At 42.2% G+C, this 22,584-nt stretch overlaps 1 protein-coding gene and 1 long non-coding RNA gene across 2 annotated transcripts in view; one reads left to right on the top strand and one right to left on the bottom strand.

Moving 5' to 3' along the window:
* LOC141996590 (uncharacterized) overlaps positions 1-14,067 on the bottom strand; it is a 149,511-nt gene extending 135,444 nt beyond the window's left edge. Inside the window, exons 1-2 of the long non-coding RNA XR_012641572.1 lie at positions 13,983-14,067; positions 12,235-12,339 (exon numbers count right to left, since the gene is read on the bottom strand). This is a non-coding gene — a long non-coding RNA (uncharacterized LOC141996590). The remainder of the gene's footprint in view (positions 1-12,234; positions 12,340-13,982) is intronic.
* Positions 14,068-14,574: 507 nt separating this feature from the next.
* SLC7A10 (solute carrier family 7 member 10) overlaps positions 14,575-22,584 on the top strand; it is an 86,394-nt gene continuing 78,384 nt past the window's right edge. Inside the window, exon 1 of the mRNA XM_074968742.1 lies at positions 14,575-14,824. Coding sequence (XP_074824843.1) covers positions 14,671-14,824 — 154 coding nt within the window. The 5' untranslated portion in view covers positions 14,575-14,670. The remainder of the gene's footprint in view (positions 14,825-22,584) is intronic.

Genomic DNA, 22,584 nt, shown 5'->3' with positions numbered 1-22,584 from the left:
TAAATAGCACATTTTTTAAAAGGGAGCCAAATAGCAGAACAGATTCTAGGATTCAAATCAGTCAGTTTTTACATAACAAAAGTATCCCACACTTTGCCACACCAGGTACTCAAATGATGGGTAGTGAAGTTCCACCACTAGTCTCTGATAAGGAGTCTGACTAAGGTGGCCTGACTCTGAACTTGCGAAGGGCTGGTGGCTCCTGGAATACTCAGAGAGACCACAAATCCTACAGCAACTTGTAGGATCAGGCCTAAAACATTCCAAAGCAGCGGCATATTAATGCCTAGGCCGATAAGGCCAAGGCCAAGGCCTAGGCCTAGGGCAGCAAATTTGCAGGGACAGCAAATTTATAATAGCAGCCAGAGGCTGCTTCCCCCAGTGCCAGTTCGCGCCCTCTGCCCCGGCCCTGCCCCAACGCCACCCCTTCCCCGCCCCATTGGTCCCCTTCCCCAAATCCCCGCCCTAACCCCGCCTCCTCTCCTGAGCGTGCCGCGTTCCCCCCTTTCCCCCCTCCTTTGCGCAGCTGTTTTGCGCACATGCACTGGCAGGGAGCGGAGAGAAGCAGGACCCGGCAGCGCACTCAGGGGAGGAGGCGGAGGTGAGCTGTGCAGGGGGTGGCAATTATTTCTGGACCTAGTGGTGGCAAAATCATTAATCCACCACCGTTCCAAAGAGTCCATTTTGCTGTCTAGCACAATGAAAGCAACAGATGCTAATCTAGTCAATATTTTCATTAATGACCTGGATGACAGAGTAGACAGTATGTTAATAAAACTTGCAGACGACACCATGCACTTAGGGGGTTACAGTGGATCACAAGTTGAATGAGTCAACAATTTGATGCAGTTGCAAAAAAAAAAAAAAAAAAAAAAAAAAAAGGCTAATAAAATTCTGGATTATTAACAGGAGTGTTGTGTGTAAGATAAGGGAGGTAACTGTCTCACTCTGCTCAGCACTGGTGAGGCCTCAGCAGGAATACTGTGTCCAATTCTGGGCACCACATTTTAGGAAAGATGTGAACAAATTGGACAGAATCCACAGGACAGCAATAAAAACAAAGGAGAAAACATAACTTATGAGGAAAGATTAAAAAACCTGGGCACATTTAGTCTTCAGAGAAGAACAACAACCTGATAATTTTCAAATATGTTAAGGGTTGTTATAAAGAGGATGGTGATCAATTGTTTTCCATGTCCACTGAAGATAGGACAAGAAGTAATACGCTTAATCTGCTGCAAGGGAGATTTAGGTTAGATATTAGGAAAAACTTTCTAATTTTAAAGGATAGTTAAGTACTGGAATAGGTTACCAAGGAAGGTTGTGGAATCCCCATCACTGGAGGATTTTAACAACAGGTTGGACAAATACTTGTCAGGGATGGTCTCGGTTTACTTGGTCCTGCCTCAGTGCAGGGGGCTGGACTTGATGACCTCTCAAAGTCCCTTTGTCGAGCCCTACATTTCTATGAATTCACACAGGGATACCCAAACTCAGCCCAGTTAGTTTCATTAATAGCTCCCAACAAAGTTCCACCCTACATTTTTTAAAATGTCAGCTATAGAGCTCCTCCTCCTCCAGCATTCATTAGTTTTAATATTTCCCATTTTATATAGTTTTTTGGAGTAGTAATTAAGAGCAATGAAGTGTTTGATATTGAGTATCAAGATTAGTACTAGGAGATATCTTAGAGGTTCATTTCCAGACTCTATTCCAAAACATCTTTCAGTTGCATTCAGTTATAAAATCAGCTTTCTGGGTACCAAAATCTATTTTAATGTGTGGATCTAGCCCTTGAAGTCATCTGGTATGGGTTTCAGAGCTACAACTTTTTTAAATCCAAAATACAAATTTCCTTAGCCATCTCTAAACTTGCATATACAAATAACATATCCACAGGTGCATTATTGTAACTTGTTTGCAAGAGGATTCACACAAGTAGGTGTTTGCATGTGCATATAACTGCAGTGCCTAGAAAATATAATTATAGGCACATTAGGAATACAAAAGCAGAGTGAGAAGAGGGGCAGATAGGCGAGAATCATACATGAAATATGTAACCTCAGTTTGCACATGTGCATTCAGCTATTTGCATATTTAAGCAGGACATGTGTACATGTTCATGTGTGCTTTAATGACAGCTGCTTGGCCTGTATTTGCATTAGTGCAGCCTTTTGCATTCACTTCTGTTAACAATATAAGAGCTTAAATTGTAAACTTCACATTTCCTCTTTAAGATCTATTGTTTAGAAATGCTACCCACTATCTTTAATGCCCCCGAGCTGGTCCTGAATTTTGATCTTTGTATATTTGATGCTGTCTCCATTGGTTGCTGCCACCAGGAAGGAAAAGGAAACTTTATCCTATAACTGCATTTTGCCTCCAACTCATCCTTCCAAACTCACTGCAGATGGACCAGGGACCCTGCCAGACCAAGAAAACAGCTATTGTTTCAGCCTAAAGCTGAAAACCACCATCACTCACCAAAACTTGACTGAAATATAGACGCACCTATTCTTTTCCCTTTTTTGGGGTGCTTTGTCTGTGTTTGGTGGGGAAAGTGACTAGACAAACTATCAGTTTTGTGTGGAAGTATTTTGTTGAAACCCAATGAATATTTCCATCATTTAAGAAAAGGGTTAAAGACAGAGAGAAAAGATGGTTTAGTAATTTGAAACTCCCTTGCACATTTGGCTAAAAATTGGATGTTTATAGCAAGTATTTGATAACTGAGGAGCTAAACTTGAAATTATAAAAAGAATCCTGAGCACTAGCCATGGGGCATTAAATATCAAAGCCACAAAAGCCCTTAATTTTAGGCACTGTGCTGGCCTTCTGTAGTGGATTGAATTTAACCCCATATGAACCAGGGCAAGTCATTTAACTATAAATAGTATGTAACCAGCAAACTGCAGTGGACTGCCATGAGCAGTGAAGATCCTTAAGGAGACATACCAACTTTTCACACAATTTCACTACACTGACTGGCCAGTGGTGGAGCAGGATTTTCCCCTTACAGTTTTAGAAATATTATGGTAGGTATTGAGACGGGGGACGGGAGGGTTAATTATGAACATCAGCATCTGAACATTTGCCAGCCGACACCACACAATTATTTCCTAAACATAGAGGAAAACTAGAGCGTGCTCCAATACCATGTGTGATAACTGTTGGTAAATGCTGACATTTTAGTGGCATCACTGCATGGTCCAAGTGTAAATATGTTGTTTTTCCAAACATTAGAAGAAATTCATCTACTCTAAGGAAGCTGTGATTGCAAATCAATTTTTTTCAATCTACTTTTACTCAGTATTATCAACATCAAGCATTCAAAAATGAGTTTTGGCTTAAAAATCATGACACTTTAAAATAAAATGTTGAGTCCTTTTTATTTGCTTTCTGCTATTTTGAGCCATTGGGTTCATGTGTTCAATCTTTTCTCCGCAACCACAAAAGCTTATTTTTTTTTAAATGATTGCTGAGATTCTCATGACTCCAGGAGCTGAGGATCGACAGAAAAGTATTGTGATACTTGTAAGTAAATTGTGAAAGTTGCTAATGCTATTTACTCTAAGTCTACGTGAATTTTATTTTAAGGGAAAAGGCTTCATGTTGTCCCTCTACTGGATGCTGAAATTCACCTCTCAGTCTAAGAGCTTTAGACAAGCCTTCTCAGCTGTAGCTGCTTCTACTATGCACTGATTACACAAGATAAGGCCACTGGGATTTGTACAGTCAGGGAATCCCACAGCCCCTCCTGTGGCTCACCTCCAAACGTCCTCTATGTGTTGGCCTCTCTGGGTATGCCTATATGGCCATTAGACATCTGCAACTGAGCTGACTCCAGTTTGCAGGGCTCAGGCTATGGGGCTGTTTAATTGTGTTGAACACGTTCAGGCTTGTGCTGGAGCATGGGTTTTAGGACCCTGCAAGATGGGAGGGTCCCAGAGCTCGGGCTGCAGGCAGAGCCCAACCGTCTACATAGCAATTAAACAGCCCCTTAGCCCAAGCCCCAGCCTGCTGGAACGGGCCAGACAAGGGTGTCTAACTGCAGTAGACACACTCTGGTGCCAGACAATCCAACTTACATGTTGTGAAGGGTTTGCAGAGGGCATGCCTGCACAGCCAGTTCTAGCCGTGCCCATCCATGTGGCTTACCTGTGTGACAATCCTTACACACATCCTCCTTGCCAGGGTAAATTTCACTCTCAATAAGTAGTCAAGATAAAACAACAACATTATCAGTTAAGAATGACTTCATGACATGAATCACACTGGCTCTCAAATGATCTACTGCTAAGTGAACATGCCTGCTTGTTTTGCTTAAAAGTACTTAAAAGCTTAAAAAGTTATTTCCTCACTTTTGCGTATAATGTCCCTTGAAGTCTGAAACTGAATTATGTTTCCTTACCAAATATTTTTCCTCCAATATGTATATTCTCATCTGTTTTTGTAGGATTGCTCATGGATACTGGGATCAAAACAAAATATTAAGAAAACAGCAGTGAAGCATTTGTTTTGAGAGGGAAAAAAAAAAAAGAGAAAGAACTACAGGGAGTTTGAAAATAAATATTGGGGGAGGGGGAACACATCAAATTTGGGGCCTATTGACCTTGACAAATATCCCTCTACATATCTTAACTCTGCCCTTACAGACATCTCAAATATATTTTTTACATTTTGTGTTCATATCTATGTTAAAACTTTATAGCACAATTCCATCACGTGACATGCTTAATTCTATCCAAATATTCTTCTTAAAGTACAATAAACTGATTTGTTTGCTTTTAATATGAGAAGTACCAATGAATGTAATAATGAAATAACTGTTACCAACATCTTTAATATTTTCTGTACATTTCAAAGCATTGATAAAATCAGGACAAAAATAGCAAGAAAAGAGAACACATGCAAGCTTGATTGCATCCTCTCTGTGCAGTTGCTATGCAGCAATTGCCTTCATACAAAGAACTTTGGCTTTTTTGCTTACTAACGTTTCGTCATTCAAGTAGATACAGTATGTTCAGAACCAAGGCAGTTTAAAAGAAGTCTTTGCTCTTGAGAATTGTCTTAGAGAACTATTAATTAGAAATATACGTGTCTCTGAATTACACATTTTTCATAATTATGTTAACATTCAACCTAAATAAAAAAAGCAACCAAAAGGCACTTCATCCTAATGCAGAAAACGCAGTGAAACAGACAGGCACTCAGCCTAAAAAAAAGAACATTTTTTTGGCAGCTAGTGTGGGTAGTCCTTTGTCACTGCTGCCTTTTACAACAGGTTTTCTGGCTCACTACTGTTTCAACTCTTATGTTTCACTATGGATCTGTACATATCAAAAGCTCATGGCATGATCTCCCACCTGCCTGCTCCTTCAGAGCTGATGAAAATGTTCCTAAAATTTAGAAAGGGAAATCACTGTTTATGAATACACAGGTCAAAAGACACACTTAATGAATGTCCTAAAATGGATTTAGACAAAAAACATTGTTTCCTATTGTAGTTGGCAGAATAAAATAGTTTCAAAATACAAGTTTAAGTTCTAAAACTAGCCTTTTCATAGAGGTAATAGTAACTCTTAGCTCAGCCTTCTAAAACAAGCGTGTGATAGTCCACTTTAGCTCCGATAGAGTTGACTGCCCTATTATAATACTGACACTACTTAGTAATTAAGCTAAACTTAGAAGTTTATTGCCTACAATCATGGACTAAGTTCTGTCCTGTACTGCACATAAGTGCCCACCAGAAAGCTTTGTGCCCAGCAGCAGGAGAGCAGAATATCCCTATTGTGATTCCCCAAAGCAGGGTGCCAGCTTCTCTCAAAGGAGCAGTTGTTGGGCCCTTCCTCAAAAACCTCTCTCTCGGTGCAGCCAGTCTTCACAATTACTGTCCTGTATCTAGCTTTCCCTTTTAGGGAAAAGGGATTGAGGTGGTCTGAGCAAAGCAGGTCCATCTGGGATCTCTGATCCCTGTCAGTCTGGTTTTCAGATTGGGTATAATATGGAAACTCTGCAGATGTCATTGGTACGAGATCTTCTCATGGTGAGAGACCAGGTGTCCACGCTGATTCTTGTAGATTTTAGCAGCCTTTAATACCACTGATTATGAGGCTTTGTTGATATACCTGGTGTATAAACCATGTGTTTATACCCTTGTGCTTAGTGGTATTACCACCCACGGAGGGCAAAGTACTCTGATGGGCCAATCTGCATTCCACTCTGGTCTCACAGCCCACCAGGGATATGAGTTGGTGGTTCCTTCATGGAGCTGTGAGCACAGGCATGCACATGATGCGGTCCATGAACTCCCCTGACACCTGTCCCTTCTGTAGCAAGATGGAGACAATGGCCCATATTCTGGGTATGCCAGATTACAGCCCCTCTTGTGGCTCCTCCAGAACCTGCTCCTGAGGCTCTGGCTGTACCTTTAACCACACCTCCTGATCCACACACACACCCCTGTGGCCCCGCAAAGTTGTGAAACCTCTTCATCAACCTCCTCCTCCAAGGTGGCCATTCACATACAAGTAGGAGGAAACTGGACAGGGCATGGGGGAGAACTCCGACTATGGGGCCTACTTCTGATCCCTCTTGAAGTCACCTCTCTGGGCAGAGGTCCTCTGGGCTGTGACAACTGCCTCCCTGGATGCCTTTGAGGAGCAGTGAGAGCTGTCCGGGGTTCTTTGTTCAGTGTTCCCCTGTGGATCCCTGATTCTATCCATGTGACCTTCACTCCCATCCCTGTTTTTTTATTTGTTGTCCCCCCAAATTAGTTAATGCCTGGATCTGGTGGCTCTTCCCCTTAAACTGAGGGAGGGTCACGGGGTTCACTCACTGCTCGGGTGCCTCTTCCTGGTGGCTTTGGGGATTAGCTTCCTCCAGGTGTTGCACCCTCCTCCAGTGATCTCCCCATCCGTCATCTTCTCTCACTCTGTGGCCCCTCTCGCTCGAGGAGCTGCAGCTTTCTATTCGTGGCTTAGTCCTCCAGCCAGGTCGCTATTCTCCCCCTTCCAGCGTATCAAGGTCTTCCAAGGCCAACTGTCCCAGGTAGTCTGCTCTCTGCTTTGGGGTCTGCACCAATTCCCCAGTGGCTGGTAGGGGAACCCAGGCTCACCTTCTACTCCAGTTCCAGTTCAGGGGCCCTCCCATCAGCAGGTCTGTCCTACCTCCATCCCTTGCTACCTTTACCTTGAGCGAAAGGCTACCTTTCTAGCTCTCCTCCTTCTCTGGGTTTGCAAGCCCAAACTCCCTCCTCCCAGGGAGTAACTGTAGGCCCAAACATGCCTTCCTGCACCCTGGGAGTAACTGCAGACTACTTCCCTACAGACCTCAGATGCTCTCAGCTCCTGGGCTTTACATAGGCCCCTCCTGTTCCTGACCAGCTGAGTCTCATTTAATCAGTCCCTGCTCCCTGGCTCCTCCCCCAGGTGTAGAATGGAGAGTTAATTGGCCCACCTGGCTACCTTAACCCCTTCAAGTCTGGAGTGCAATGGGCATTCCATCACAGTGGCAGCCTTTAGTAATGGGCAGCCCATCCCAGTGCTTCAATGGATACTCTGACCTAAGGGCTCTCTCATGCACGGTTCCATTCTGTCATCCTTCTGGATTCACTTATGGTACATACTGAAATGCTAGGGGAGCTAGTAAGGAAGTTTAGACTGCTGTTCGGGTCCTCCTCCTGTTCCAGTTGTTAGTTGCTTATTGATCGCCTAACAAGTCCTCCTGGTGCAGTGTTATTTTTTCATTACTTTGGTTTCTTATTACTAATAAAATACCTGAGCACAAAAAATAAAAAAATCCATGCAGCATCATGAAGGCCATCAAGAGGATTCTGGGGCAGGTCCTATAGATCAGAGAGTGAGGTCCACACACTTATCAATATACATCTGATAAAGACTGGCCTGAACTGGCCAGAATACAGAACACATTCATGCTGCTTTCGCAAACCAGCTCTGGAGAAGTTTAGCTGATTCCATAGAGTTTAAAATATTCACTTTTTAACCTAGCAGTGCACTGTATTCTACAGTAATCAGCACAAGAGTGCTGAACAAGATTTTTATCCACTATACAAAACCACAAAGTAAACCCAAAATTCTACCACAGCAAAAGCAGAAACTCAACGCAATGTATTTTTTCCTTTTTTTGTTGTTTTGTTAATTTATTTATGTGTGTGTGTTTGTGTGCATACACACACACACACACTTCTTTGTTTAGGAAGTTTGAACAGGTTTACAAATACGGACTATATAAATATGAGAAACAAAACAATAATCATTACAACAGTGAACCTTTATGTAAGGAAACCTTATACAATAAAATACTCGTTAGATCTCTCTTTTTAGCACGGTGTTATATTACAGAGTGAGAATCATTACAACATCTCATGGCATGTTATTTCTATTGATTTTATTAAATTGAGTGAAATCTCTGATTACACATATTTAACAGACCAGTTATGTCTATCAAATGTTAATATTTAAAAAACAGACTGTTGTGCCGGTTTGGGGTTTTCAGTTATTTTGTTTTGTTTTTTTGCAGGTGAATGCTCTTTGTCTGAGTATTGAATAAAATACTGAACCACATATCTAAGTATCTATTTGTCCTCCTCTTTTGCTGGCTAAACGGGTGTGTTAAATAACGGGTGTTAAATTTTTCCATAACAACCTCCCATAGTTGGACTATTTTTGCTTTTTCAGTGACAGGCTATCGGTACCCTAGCAGCTATAGTACTAGCAGATGATAGATTAATTCTTAATTTCCTTTTGGTCACACAAAAGGAAAGCCCCAGAAGGATGACCAAAGGATAATTTGATAATAAATACCCAACAATTTATTATATTCGGCTACAAATTGCATTACAATATTCTATAATGACTTGAGATGTCCACCACATATATAAAAAAAATCTCCTCTTTCACCACAATTTCTCCAATATGTATCCCCAAGCAATCTATCAAGCTGACTGATGTACAGTATCATTAAAACAGTATCTTAAAAAAAAAATTTATCATCCTATAGACTGAGCAAAATATCTTTCTAAACAACTATGCATTTAGTGGACTTTTTGGTTGTTCAAGGTTAATTGATCTTACATTTCATTAGGTTCTTGGAATACCTTAACTCCATGAAAAATGTTTTATTAGAGAGAGCTATTGGTCAGATGAGCAGATCATTGAACACAAAAAGAATTATGGGCAACATTTCAAAAAGTCGTTTAGAAACTTTTGAAAATATCACCCTACATTATTTTTATTCTTTGCTGGAAATATATCCAATTACTCAAAATTAGTTTTGTAATTAACAAACTGTCATATCTATCAATTTCCATGGTGCCAGGACAGCTTCATTTATTTCAGTCAATATACAGATGGTAGAAAATCATGTAAATCTCTTATTGCTTTGTGTGATGCACTGTAACACGAACTATTCCAAATACCCTGGAAATGTTAGGGTAAAGAGTAAATTTTTCAAAAGAGCCTAAGGGTATGTCGACACTGCAGAAAAAGAACCATGGCAGCAAGTCTCAGAGCCCGGGTCAACTGACATGGGCTTGTGGGGCTCATGCTAAAGGGCTAAAAATAGCAGTGTAGACATTTGGGCTCAGGCTAGAGCCCAGGCTCTGAACGCCAGTGAGACAGATGGGTCTCAGAGCCCAGGCTACATCCAAACCCAAAATGTCTACATGAGTAATTTTAGCCACGGAGCACAAGCCCAAGTCAGTTCACCCAGGCTCTGAGACTTGCTGCCAGGGGCCCTTTTTTGCAATGCACACACACACGCAAAGTGAGTTAGGAGCCCACGTCCCTTTGAAAGTCATTTAACAGTGGTCTATTTAACAATCAATATTGGTCTAATGTGATTGACTTGAAATAGGCACTGAAATATGCTTTAAAATACAATTATATTGAAAATACTTTTAAAACAAAGAAGGTTCAGTAATTCACTAGCCTTAAATTTGTTTTTTTTATTCTCTTCAAACAATGAGTGTCCCTCGACTTCAGAGGACTGTTTGTCCTTGCTGTTCTGTGAAATACCTTCCATAACTCAGTGCCATCCCTTTACTCTGTTCAACTTGGTTCCAGTGAGTTTAGACATTTTTTTTTCCTTCTTAGCTCTATGAAGTTCAGTCTTTTTTAAACACTCTCCTCACTTGGGAAGGGACAGACTGTGGTGGAAAAGAGGATAAAATTTGTCACTAAGGCTTAGTCTAGTCATCTGTGCATAGGACTGAGAGCCAGGAACTTCTTAATTCTAGTTCCACCTTGGCTGCTGACTTCCTTGGGCCTTGAGCAAGTCACTTAAGCCAAAATAGTCAAAAAGTGCCCTTTAATGTTGGGTGCCCAACTGTAGATACTTAAGGCCTGATATTCAGAGTGCTGAGCACTCACCTCTTCAACTGCAATCAGTGGGAGGTGCAGGTATTCAGAATCTCTGAATACTATATCATAGGTTAGGCAACCAAAATAAGAGGCTATTTTTGAATATTTCAGATCTTCATCGCTATTCTTCAGTTGTCTCATCTGTAAAATAAGGATAGTACTACTTACCTACATACTTCACTGGGAAATTGTGTTTGTAAAAATCTTAGTTATTATAATACACCCTAATAATTCAGTAAACAGAGATACTCAAGGTACATTTTAACAGTCTTTTCTTTAGCAATTCATTCAGAAACTACACCTCTACAGAGTGATAGATCAATTTGAGAATAAAACATGACCTTTGAAAACCAATATGATGTCTTCCATGTATGACAGCAGCAGAATAAAACTTCTTTAAAAAGTAAAATCGTTTACAGTTACTCTATTGCCTTCAGTGGGAATAGTCCACTGACTGCCCGAAATGATTTCTCATTTGTCAGACCAACCTTACAGTGCAAATTTCAAGAAAAATCAGATCAAGTTGAACACAAAAAGTTCCTGTCACACTCCACAGCTGATACATTCTGAGATCTTTGTTTCTTCTGCCACTGATGCCCATCTGGAATTTTTGGCATCAATCAAAATGGCATAGTCCAAGTCCCTTTCATACCTAAATCCAAGAAGCCAGCATGGCTTATTGTAAAGAACTGTCCACCTACTTCACAGAGTAGATCACTCATCTCAGGCCAACAGCATCCATGCACCAAGCTCAGAACTGTTAATATGATGGCCACTATCTTGGCCAGCAAACCTAGGACTGAATTGAGGAACCTCAGAACTAAAACCAGCTTGAGCTAGAGAGCCAAGCTTCCATAGCTGGGTTGTTACAGACTCATATCCTCTGTGGATCAGGCACAGAGGGAGACCTGTAATACACACTCACCAGCGAGCCCACTAATGTTCAGTGAATTCAGTCCATTCACACAGCAAGAGATACTTGAAGTATTATAGGAAATTTGAGTCACCATATCTAACTGAGTAGCACCAGACCCCAGTACTGAGCATTAATGTATTTAACATCCTTTGGGAGGTAAAAATACTATGATGACCATTTTACAGTTGGGAAATTGAGGCAAAGAGAATTAAGTAACTTGACCAAGGTCACATAGGATGTCTGTGGCAGAAGTAAAAACTGAATCCAGGCCTCTTGTGTCAAAGCCATCTTTCTTCATACATCACTCTTTCAGTTTAGTGAAAAGTGCTCAATATTAAAATTTGGGCCCTTATTGCCTGAGATTGTCAAGACCACATTTGAGGAAGGATATGTACCATCACCTTAAAGCACACAATAGGCCAACCAATACTAAAGAAGCAATCTCTGGGCCTGTTGGGTAGGAAAGGTTCAATTTATTAAGTGTACATAGTTGCCATTTTGGATTGGTAAAAGGACAACCTGTCCTCCATCTTGGCACCCCTTCTCCTTCAGCTTTTTGGCCCTCTTTTCGAGTTTGGTACCAAAGCAAGGAAAAGGCAGGAATGGTAGTGTCTCATGGCAGTAAAATCTGCCTAGCAATGGACAACGCATATAAAGGAGTGTTCACCCTCTGAGGGGCGCTTGGTGTGTCTGGATGCTGTGAAAGCAGGTCATCCCAGTGAGGCATAGAAGCCCTCCCACAGAGTACCAGCCTTGCTATTAGCTAGGGCCCTGAGGGAATAGAACTTGAGGTGAACCAGCAACACCTACCAAGATTCCCTTGACTTACCTCCACTCACCTGTTCCATCATCACGGATATATTGTCCGCATTCAGCACACAGGATGATGAAATCAAGAATAGAAGACAGAAGGCACCATACTGAAGATCTACTTACCTGGCACCAAAGATCCTGAGGTCCAATTCCTGTTGTGTTCCCATTCCTGACACCTGTCCCTGAGGTCCTGGTTCCCATCTGTGTTCCTGTTCTCCTGTCCAATGTCTGCAAGACATGGTATAGTCCTTCTCTGTTATTTCTGTAAAACCCCACTGTGTAAGGGTTTGGGCTCCGGGGTTCATCCCCATTTCCATCATCTGTGTTAACAACTGAGCAGTTATTCTTTGTGTTATCTTAGTCGCAGAGAGAGTCCATCTCAATAAACACCATTTTGTTGTTTGCAACCTTAACCTGCCTGTGTCTTAGCCACACTAAAACACCATTTATAGGTGTGGAGGGGGGGTAGGATACTGCAGATAGCCCATCTTCTGTGAAGTAAAACCTAATCTTAATGGTCTCTGGCTAACAAGCCCTATGAACCTTGCCAACTAACTTCCCATTCTTAAACAAGATAATCTAAACACAAAGAAAGCAGCGTTTCAAACTATACCCTGCTAACATACCAGACCCCCTCCCAGTCAGGCTTCATGTCAGGACATGGCATTGGTCCGTGTGATGGATAACCTCCTCCTGGCCAAGAATGGGGGAGGAAGGTCACCCATCATCATACTACTAGATGTCTCCTGGGATTTAACATCATCTACCATAGTTTACTAATCTCTTGCATCAAACAAGTAGCTGAAGTTAACAGAAAAGCACCACTTCTTCAAAGCTCCCTTTAAAGACAGCCCCAGAAAATGCTGATGGAAAATTGCTCCAGACTACTCATTTATACTTACATCATTTATTAAGGTAAGATTGTGGCCAAAGACAATTATTCAGAAATAAACCTAAAATCATGTTAGTTTATTCTTCTAATGTGCAATATGTTTATTGTTTTTTGCAAAAACTTTGAAGGAACTGGCAAAGCATTTCTATAGCTATTAACATTAATAAGAGGAGTCCTTGTGGCACCTTAGAGACTAACAAATTTATTTGGGCATAACTTTCGTGGGCTAAAACCCACTTCATCAGATGCATAGAGTGGAAAATACAGTAGAGAGGTATAAATACACAGCATATGAAAAGATGAGAGTTGCCTTACCAAGTGTGGGGGGGGGGGTCAGTGCTAACAGGAGCCAATTCAATTAAGATGGAAGTGGGCTATTTTCAACAGTTGACAAGAAGGGAAGAAAAATCACTTTTGTGGTGTTAATGCGTTCAATGTAATCAAGGAGGCCTATTTCAAACAGTTGAAAAGAAGGTGTGAGTATCAACAGGGGGAAATTAGTTTTTGTAGTGACCCAGGGAATAATTTTCCCCCTGCTGATACTCACAGACTCACCCCCCCACACACACACTTGGTAAGGCAACTCTCATCTTTTCATATGCTGTGTATTTATACCTCTCTACTGTATTTTCCACTCTATGCATCTGATGAAGTGGGTTTTAGCCCACGAAAGTTATGCCCAAATAAATTTGTTAGTCTCTAAGGTGCCGCAAGGACTCCTCGTTGTTTTTGCTGATACAGACTAATACAGCTACCACTCTGAAACATTAATAAGAAAATTGTTGACATTAGTAAGTTCTGTCAGAGAGAAAAAATAAGCCTAAAACAACCAGCCAACAAACAAAAATGGTTTAAAGAAAATTTTGAATCAAAACCTGATTTGAAAGACACTCAGAAGTGAGAGAGGTATTACATGTCTTGGGCAATCTGTTGATAGAATAAAAAGGCCCTGCGCTATGAAGCCTTCCTGGGAACGCACCAGGATATCACCAGCATCAGGACCATGACAAATCCCACAGGGAGGGAGGTTCCTTGCAGATCCAGCACCACCCAGGTTGCCTAGCTCCATGACAGTTCATCACAGTACTGGGGAAGCTCCGCCAGCGCGCACGGACAGTTCGGGGTGGTTTTGACAGTCCGGGTGTTTTCTGGTGCACTAGTTTAAATCCGGATCAGAACTGTAAAGCCACCTGTCATCTGTGCAGCCCTGCCACTGGCTGTCGCACCCCTGCTCGGCTTCCCGATCTCCCCCCCCCCCCCCCCGGGGTGCGGCTCCCCGACCGCTCCGAGGCAGAAATCGACCCAGCTCGGCGCAACGGGCGAGCGGAGGCAGCAGCTTCGCTCTCCTAGCGGGCACGTGCAAACCCCTCTCCGCGTGCCCCCGGGGCGGCCTGAGGTTTGTGGAGCATGGGCAGAAGCGAAAGGGGCGGGCTGTCCCACTGGGCTGCCCCGGCCGCGCTGCGGCGTGGGGGGCAGCCCCCGCAGTGGCCCCGCGAGCCGGAGCGGCGCCCCCAGCAGCCGCTGCCCAGCTCCTCAGGACTTCAGCGCCGGCCGCAGCGGGCGGCGGCGCATGCGCCGGCCGCGGGCGAGCTCTCCGGCGGCTCTCCGGCTGAGCGGGGCAGAGGGCGCGGGAGTCGCTGGGGGACGGTTCCAGGAGCCGGGGAGCGATGGCTGGGGAGACTCAGCACCAGACCCTCCGGAAGAGCATCGCAGCCCAGCCGCCCGCAGCGCCGCCCCGCGCCCCCAGGAGCGGCAGCAGCTCCGAGCGAGTGACTCTGAAGAAGGAGATCGGGCTGGTCAGCGCCTGTGCCATCATTATCGGTAAGAGCGCTCTGCCCCGGCCGGGGTCCGGCCACCGCGCCAGCCAGTCTCGGCCAAAGCGAGGTGCAGCAGCACTGGCTGGTGCGGCCCCGGCTGTGACCCCGAGCCAGCGTGCGCGCCTTGGGAGAAGGGGGGGGGGGTAAATCATTACACTCGGTCCATCTCTGTTGCTTGTGCAAGCGTTATTCCGTGGGGTGGTCAAGGGTAACACGCAGGCTGGTGGTGAGCAGATATCTGGGCTGTGAGTGCCTTTGATAAGCTCCCTGCAGAGTGCATGCAACAACCACCAAGTTTTTGTATTTCATTTCTTCCCCGTTGTACCCTAGAGAGGCAGATTAACGAATTTGGCTCTCTGGCATATTTGGATGAGGGAATCAATATTTAGTGAGCACTATTTAGTATATAGAGACAGAAGAAAGATTAGCAAGTAAAATGCATTTCATAGGCATTCATTTGTTAATATGAAACACTTACTTTTCCTTCCCATGCAATGAAAATCCCTAAGTACAACAACTTTATTATGTGCTGCCTGTATTTCAAACCAATAGATAAAACTCCTAGAATTATGTCATTTCATTTACAAGGTGCTCTTGGGAGTGGTGCAATAACCTATAGCATTGATTAATATGCCAGAGTCTGATGCCAAAGTCTACGATTCCTGAAAATTCTGATTGAAAAGCCAGTATAGAAAGTGTCACCATAATCAAGGGGAGTCGCAGATATAAGTTGCTTAACTACAGGAGATTCATAACCTTCCACACTGCATTTTACAGTATATATCAAACAAGTTCTCTGTTATCTTAAAGAAAGGCAACAGTAGAAGTCCACATAAAGACCTAAAGTTGTCAGCCAAAACATCCAGCATTGTAATCCAAAACAGATTTTAACCACTTTTGATTTAAAGCCTATTACAAATTGTCTAAATCTGAAATGCCAAAATACAATTGGTTTACAAATAAAACTAAGACTTCACAAGACTAAGTCAATAGATAAGAACCTCAACATATTAACAGTCATCTATTGTACTCTAGTTGTCTTCCATTTAATATAAACTATATTAAGTGATGAGACAAAAATCGGATTTTTTCCAATACCAGTTAACTGTCCACAAAGAAACATTCTATTTCATTACAGAGATGATTTCTTACAATGTATTTATGAAAAGTGCTAACGGTACCTGTTTCCAGAGCTCTGGCATCTTACATTTTACAATTAGGAGATAAAAAATGAATGGATTTCATTTCAAGCATAGTCTTAATTATAAAGAAAGGTGGACTGGAATGGATTGTAGACTTTTGACATTTGGAGCAGGCTCACTGTCCTGTACCCTTGTGCATATTTTTAATTTCTACAGGCAAAACCAACTATTAGAATTATTAACAATGTAGCTAAAAGTTAAATAAGTACTGTATTAACATTTCCTTTTGAATTATAAACTCTCAAAACCAGTCCGGTCTGAACCTGAACTATTTGCATTGCCTTTCGTATCCCAATGATCTCATCATCTTGCTGAACACAAGGGGTATTATAGTTGTACTAAGATTAAGAATATATCATCTGCTACTTTTTCAGTAGCTCATTATCGTTATATGAATTTTGTATTATCTTGATTACACATTTTAGAAATTTGAGCTGACTATAGTGATTTCTTGAGTATCTGTACAACACACAATCATCCATTCTTACACCTTTCTAAGTGTGTGTAATCCCAGTTGATATTGCTTGCTCATATCAATGCAAAATTCCATAGAATCCTAGCACCTGGTCCTATAACCCTTACTTACATCAGTAAGTCACTGAGGCCTGGTCTACACGGGGGGGGGGGGGGGAGAAATCGATCTAAGTTATGCAACTTCAGCTACATGAATAATGTAGCTGAAGTCGATGTATTAGATCGACTTACTGTGGTGTCTTCACCATGGTGAGTCGACTGCTGCTGCTCCCCCGTCGACTCCGCCTGCGCCTCTCACAGAGCTGGAATACAGGAGTCGATGGGAGAGTGCTCGGGGGTCGATTTATCATGTATAGACTAGATGCGATAAATCAAGCCCCGCTGAATCGATCGCTGCCCGCCGATCCAGCAGGTAGTGAAGACATACCCTTAGACTGCTTATGTTATGGCTTTAAAATTTTGCCCTTTCAGAACATAATCTGTGCAGTGTTACATTAAACTAACCAGCTTTACTCAGGAGTGACTTAAGGAACACACTAAGACCACCTGTTATTTTACCTGTTTTAACTATAGTGCCCAAAGTATCCCAAAACTTTTAACAATCCAGTTCAAAGTCTCTTCAGACGCAGCATCAAAGTACCAATGCCAACAAATGGAAATGAATTTATAACAGATGTTACATTGGATCAGATGTAAAATTTATGTATTAACTATCTATAGTCATTAAAGGTTTCAGAGTAACAGCCGTGTTAGTCTGTATTCGCAAAAAGAAAAGGAGTACTTGTGGCACCTTAGAGACTAACCAATTTATTTGAGCATAAGCTTTCGTGAGCTACAGATCTTATGCTCATAATAGCTACAGAGCTTATGCTCAAATAAATTGGTTAGTCTCTAAGGTGCCACAAGTACTCCTTTTCTTATAGTCATTAAAGGCCTTGTGGCAAGATCTTAAAGGGTATTAGAGATCTTTGTGCAAGAGCTGGGCCATTTGACCTAGTGTGCTGGCCAAATGCCAGTTTGGGTAATTATAGTCTGCTTAGTTAAAGTCTCGATTCATTTTCATTTGGATATGCTATTCTTATTCACTTCATGCCTTAAACTGTTGTGTAGTGTTTCTATGCAGTGTTAAACCACTGCTATGTTCACTTCATAGGTGGTTGTATGTCAGCGCTGAGTGACGTGATCACTATGGGCCATACTCAACAAGGAGTCTCAATAAGGGCTGTAACTATCTAGTCTAATTACCCACACAGGCGTAAGCTCTACCCTCAACCTTGATCCCTTGTTTGGTCTTGCTCAAATTTTGACTTGGTCATGTCAGAGGGGGGCATTTGGCAGTGCACAGGCTAATTACCCATATTTTTCACTAGGAGCAAATGGATGGAAGGGGGTTGGAGGGACGAGTGAGAGGAGCCCTGGATCCATCCCCAATTTGTCAAAGAGAGTAGACATCCAGGTGCATAGACTCCCCCCAGAACCAAGGTGAAGTATGGGATGAATTGTGACAGAGTCACAGCTCATTCTCCAGTCTGCTCCTGGAGTGATGCAGCCACACACCATCCTTACTCAGGGCAGATTGTAAGGTTACAATTTTGTCCTTTTGTACATCCCTCTGTTAACCTTGGTAAAGTCTTTGGGGCCCCTTTCAGATGAAAGGTGATATATACGTGCAAGTTATTATTGCGCCAGCTGTACAGGGAATGTAGCTCCCTGAAAGCTACATGAATTACCTGCTCACCAGCTCAAACTGTGCTGGGGGCAATTGGTCCGGTGTATAAGTGAGGAGGAAGATAAACTAGGCCACAAGCATGAGCTGTGGAGTTGCACAAGGACAGAGAACTGTTGTAAGTGAGGTCTCCCACCCCCATGCCTCTGGGCTGGAGATATGTACAGTAACTAGAGTCTTTGGGCTGCAGCAAATCCAGCAGAGAGGTGAGAGGGGGACTAAGGTAGTGTTTAACTACTTTCTGTAGGGTGATGCAATTTCCAAATTGCCAAACTTAAGTGTTCAAAAAATCACGAGATTTTAAAAAAAAAAATCAAATGATTTCTAAGACAAAATAATACATGTGGAGGGTTTTCACTTCAGCATTCACTTGGCTAACATTTCCAGGCTTTTCTCTGTAACCATGAGGGCTAGAAACATTCCTTTGATAACTGAAAGCTGGGATTCTCAAATAATCACATGGATCTGGTAGTTGTGGCTTTAAGAAAACTACCAAATACTGGGAAACTCACAATAAGGTTGACAGAGTGAGCAATTCTGTAACTGGGTGTGTTGGCTCCCTCCTCTTCGTGTCCTCTCCCCAGTTAATTACCGTGGGGGTGCGGCGATTCTAATGGGTTCCCAATCCCTTCACGTCACCTTGTTTGACTTGTGTTTCAGAGCTGTGCCACCCCATCTGCAACAGGGGAGGGATCTGCCCCATGCTAAGGGGCCATGGAGGTGCTGTACATGCTCTGTACCTTCTCCAACCTCATCCACAAGCACCCAACTGTCAGACTGGCAGTTGAAGTCAGTCAAACACAGCCTCTGGGAGGGAAGGAGTCCCCCCCCATGAGGATACAAAGTAGTCACCATGGCTGCACAACCTGGGTGGGTCACAGAGCACAGGCAGGTTCTGCTCTTTGGCAAGACTGGGACTCTAGTTTGTTTAAATCACTTGAGATAATAACGGTTATATAACTGATTGATGGAACTGCTGTCAATACAATTAAGAAAATTGTTTAAAAGACAGGAGAGTTGTCATGTTGCAAAGAGTTCTGCATGCAATGGCATAATTACTGGGGAGAGTATGGGCTTTTGTACATTAAAAAAATTGCACTAATATAACTACATCAGTGTAATTACACCAGTGCAACCCCTAATGCTGACATGCTGCACTGGTGCAGAGTAGGACTAACATTGATGTAACTTAATTCAGTAATGGGCAGGGGAAATGAACAGCTCCCAATACCCACAGATCCCCTGAAATCTTCCTGGGTTTCAAGAGATTTGCTAGCATTTCTGTGGTCTCTCCTGATCCCCTATGCCCTGGCTCCCCACCATCCCTCACCCCTGCCCCCCTTAAAGAGGTTTCCACTGCATTGGGCAGCTCCACACCCTAACGCTTTCCTGGTTTTTACAGTAGATTGCCTACTGATTGCCACAGTGTGGTAAGGTGGTCTTAGCCCACCAGCCTCCTTCTACTCCCTCTGGATCTCTCAGGGAGGTCTCAGCATTATGGGATGATTGTAGGATGATGGGAGGGAGACAGAGCCAGGAAGGTGACACCCCTACTTCCACATGGAAAAAAAGTGACATCTTCACACAAACCTTGGCAGGTAGCAATCCAGCTTTACATTAACTGCAATGAAGAAAATATTCTCTCTGCACCTGCAGAAGAGGCTACTACTGTCAAAAACAGGTTTAAGCACTTTAACAAACTCTGGTTCCAGGTGCTTAGCCAGTGACTTTCACCAGTTCAGCGGTCTGACTTTCTTTGAAGCTTGGCAGTAAACATGTACTGCTTAATACTATGATTTGAATTGACTATAATAAGTTTAGGCCTTAACATATGTTATCAATTTCAAATTTAATTTTAAATAAATTTAAATTAAATACAAATCCAATTTAATTTTTTTAATTCAATTTTTTTAATCATAAATTTGTATCCATCCTGGGTTAGATGGCCTTTACCACCAGAAAGATCCTGAGAATTCTCTGAATTTTATTCCATGCTTTGGTAAAAACACTCAAAATCCTAGAATCACGTGTGCTAGACTTGATTTTAATATCATACATATGGGTATGCATTGCCACATATCGTGAAATCTCTACTAATGCACAACTCTGAGTAACAACAGTAGTAGCTTTGTACATTGTATGTGGCAATGTATGCCTATGCATATAACATTACAATCAGTCCTTTCAGTTCCACAATCTAATGGCACTTGAAATCATAAAACTTTCCAAAGTCATCTCCAAAACACATCTCCAAAAGTGTTACTGAGTGACTTAAGCACCTCAGTAGAATATCTATTTAAGACTCTTTGAACAGAACAGCCAATTTGTCCATAGCCCTGAAGTGGCATTGAGGTCCCTTCCAACTCTGATATTCTATGCTTCTGTGATTATCAACCTCTCCTGCAAATTTGCTGTGAAACAGAACCTAACTCACATTAATGATGGGGACAACCTTTTCCAAATCAGTGAATGCTGGGAACAACTAACTGCAACCATAGCAGCAAAGTTTTGAAGTGATGGCACACCCCATTCTGGCCATTATCTTGGATTTGCACCATCTGAAAAAGTGAGCCTCTGTAACATTTTTCAAGTGTTTAAATGTCAACAGTGAAATCCCACCCCCTTTGAAGTCAAAATCTTATTGATTTCAATAGGGCAGGATTTCACAGCAGGAGCATATCTCTACTCAGTCTGTGTCTGAGTCAAGGGGTAAGTATACTTCTTATTTTGCATACAACATTCTTGGTTGTTGCCTCTATATTGTATTAGAGTAAATATACAATATTTAACTAATAAAAGTATGTTTTAAATGCAGCAGAAAAGAATTTTGCCCTAAATTTATTAAAGTAATTTAATGTATACTGTTAACTTGTACACATTACACCAAAATATAAGCCAATAAAATTTAAAACTGATAAATTAGAAGTCCTTATAAAGTCTGGCTTTCTGTGGGAAATTTTACAAACACTTAATTACAGATCACTACCCTAAAAGAGCATGTCTTTCCAATAATTCAGACTGAAAATTTACAATAAGGGGGTGAAGATGAATGGGTGTTATTTTAAAAGTATCATGAACAAGACAATATACATGTGTGATGGACAATTCTGCGGTTGCTACTTCTGTTTCAAATAAAGCATGACTACTATATTTGTAATTGGAAATAAAAATAGTTTTAGTCTTCCTTTTGCTTTCCAAGTGTTCCTTAGCATAGTGAATTGATGGTAATGTGGAGTGCCAATTTGGTGACAGTACTTTGTCCTGTTGGATGATCTTTCTTTCATGTCTAAGTGTCATTATCTGGTGTACTGGAGGATATTGTAGCAAATCCATGGCCTCAAAATTTTGCATTTGTCATTATGTAACAGCATGGCCACTTGAAACTTCACAGCTGCAGCAGAGCGAGAACACATTTCCTCCTGCTCCAAAAGTACAGGGTTCTGCCACTTGAGCTAAAGGAGAATCTCTATTTGCTGCTATTAATAGAAGGTCTATGCCCTACAGTTGATCAATTCCAATTCCATCCCATAGAAGGCAGTGATATGTATATACTCTAGTCAGAAGTTTTTGCCTCTTCACAGGGCCCACTCTAGCTATAGGCAAACTTGGCAGCTTCCTAGGGCAACAGATTCTGCCTAGGGCAGCAGGACCAAACCTGAGTGGCACTGCAATCCGGTGTGGCAGGTCGCAACACCGCTCATTCAAATTTGGCATGGCCAGCCCTCTGTCATGACAGAGGGACAGCTAGGCCAAACCTGACTGAGTGGCGTTTGCCCACATACATTTCTACCGTAACCACAGAGACATCAGAAGGCTCAATGAATCCCCCCCTTGAAGTCCAATGCCTCCCCAAGGGTGCCTGCCTCCCAGTTGAGAACCTCTGTTCTGAGGAGTAGGAGGGGGTGAGAAGAAAGAAATGCTATTTCAGTGTAGCATAAATAAATATGAAGAAACCCCAAACAGTTGCTCATATGAATAATAATGTACAGTGTTCAGGCAAGAATATAAAGGCCTACACCCCCACTGCTCCATCCCAGTGGACAGACTTGTTTTCCCTCATCAGCATAACTTTCTGATGTGAAGCAGAAATAGTCTTTGTAACATTTGTAATTTTTTAAAAACAGTTGTATTCAGATGAATTAATACTTGAAGAAGACAGCCCAAAAGGTTGTGGTAAAGAACACATTTTTGGGATATCCTGTTGTAAATACAAAACTAAATACAAAAAACTTTCTGTTCCAGTCCAAAAAGAGACCATTTCTTAATGTCTACAGAGTGACCACTGTGTTTGGTAGTGGTAACAAACCTCTCTGGCGATTCTTCTCTACTGCAGAATTTTGGAATGTGCCTGAGAGCTTCTGT

This window comes from Natator depressus, chromosome 12 (genome assembly GCF_965152275.1).
Source record: "Natator depressus isolate rNatDep1 chromosome 12, rNatDep2.hap1, whole genome shotgun sequence".
In the NCBI taxonomy this organism is placed as follows: domain Eukaryota; kingdom Metazoa; phylum Chordata; order Testudines; family Cheloniidae; genus Natator; species Natator depressus.
The sequence above is the reverse complement of the archived record's forward strand: the minus strand, read 5'-3'. Positions and strand labels throughout refer to the sequence as shown.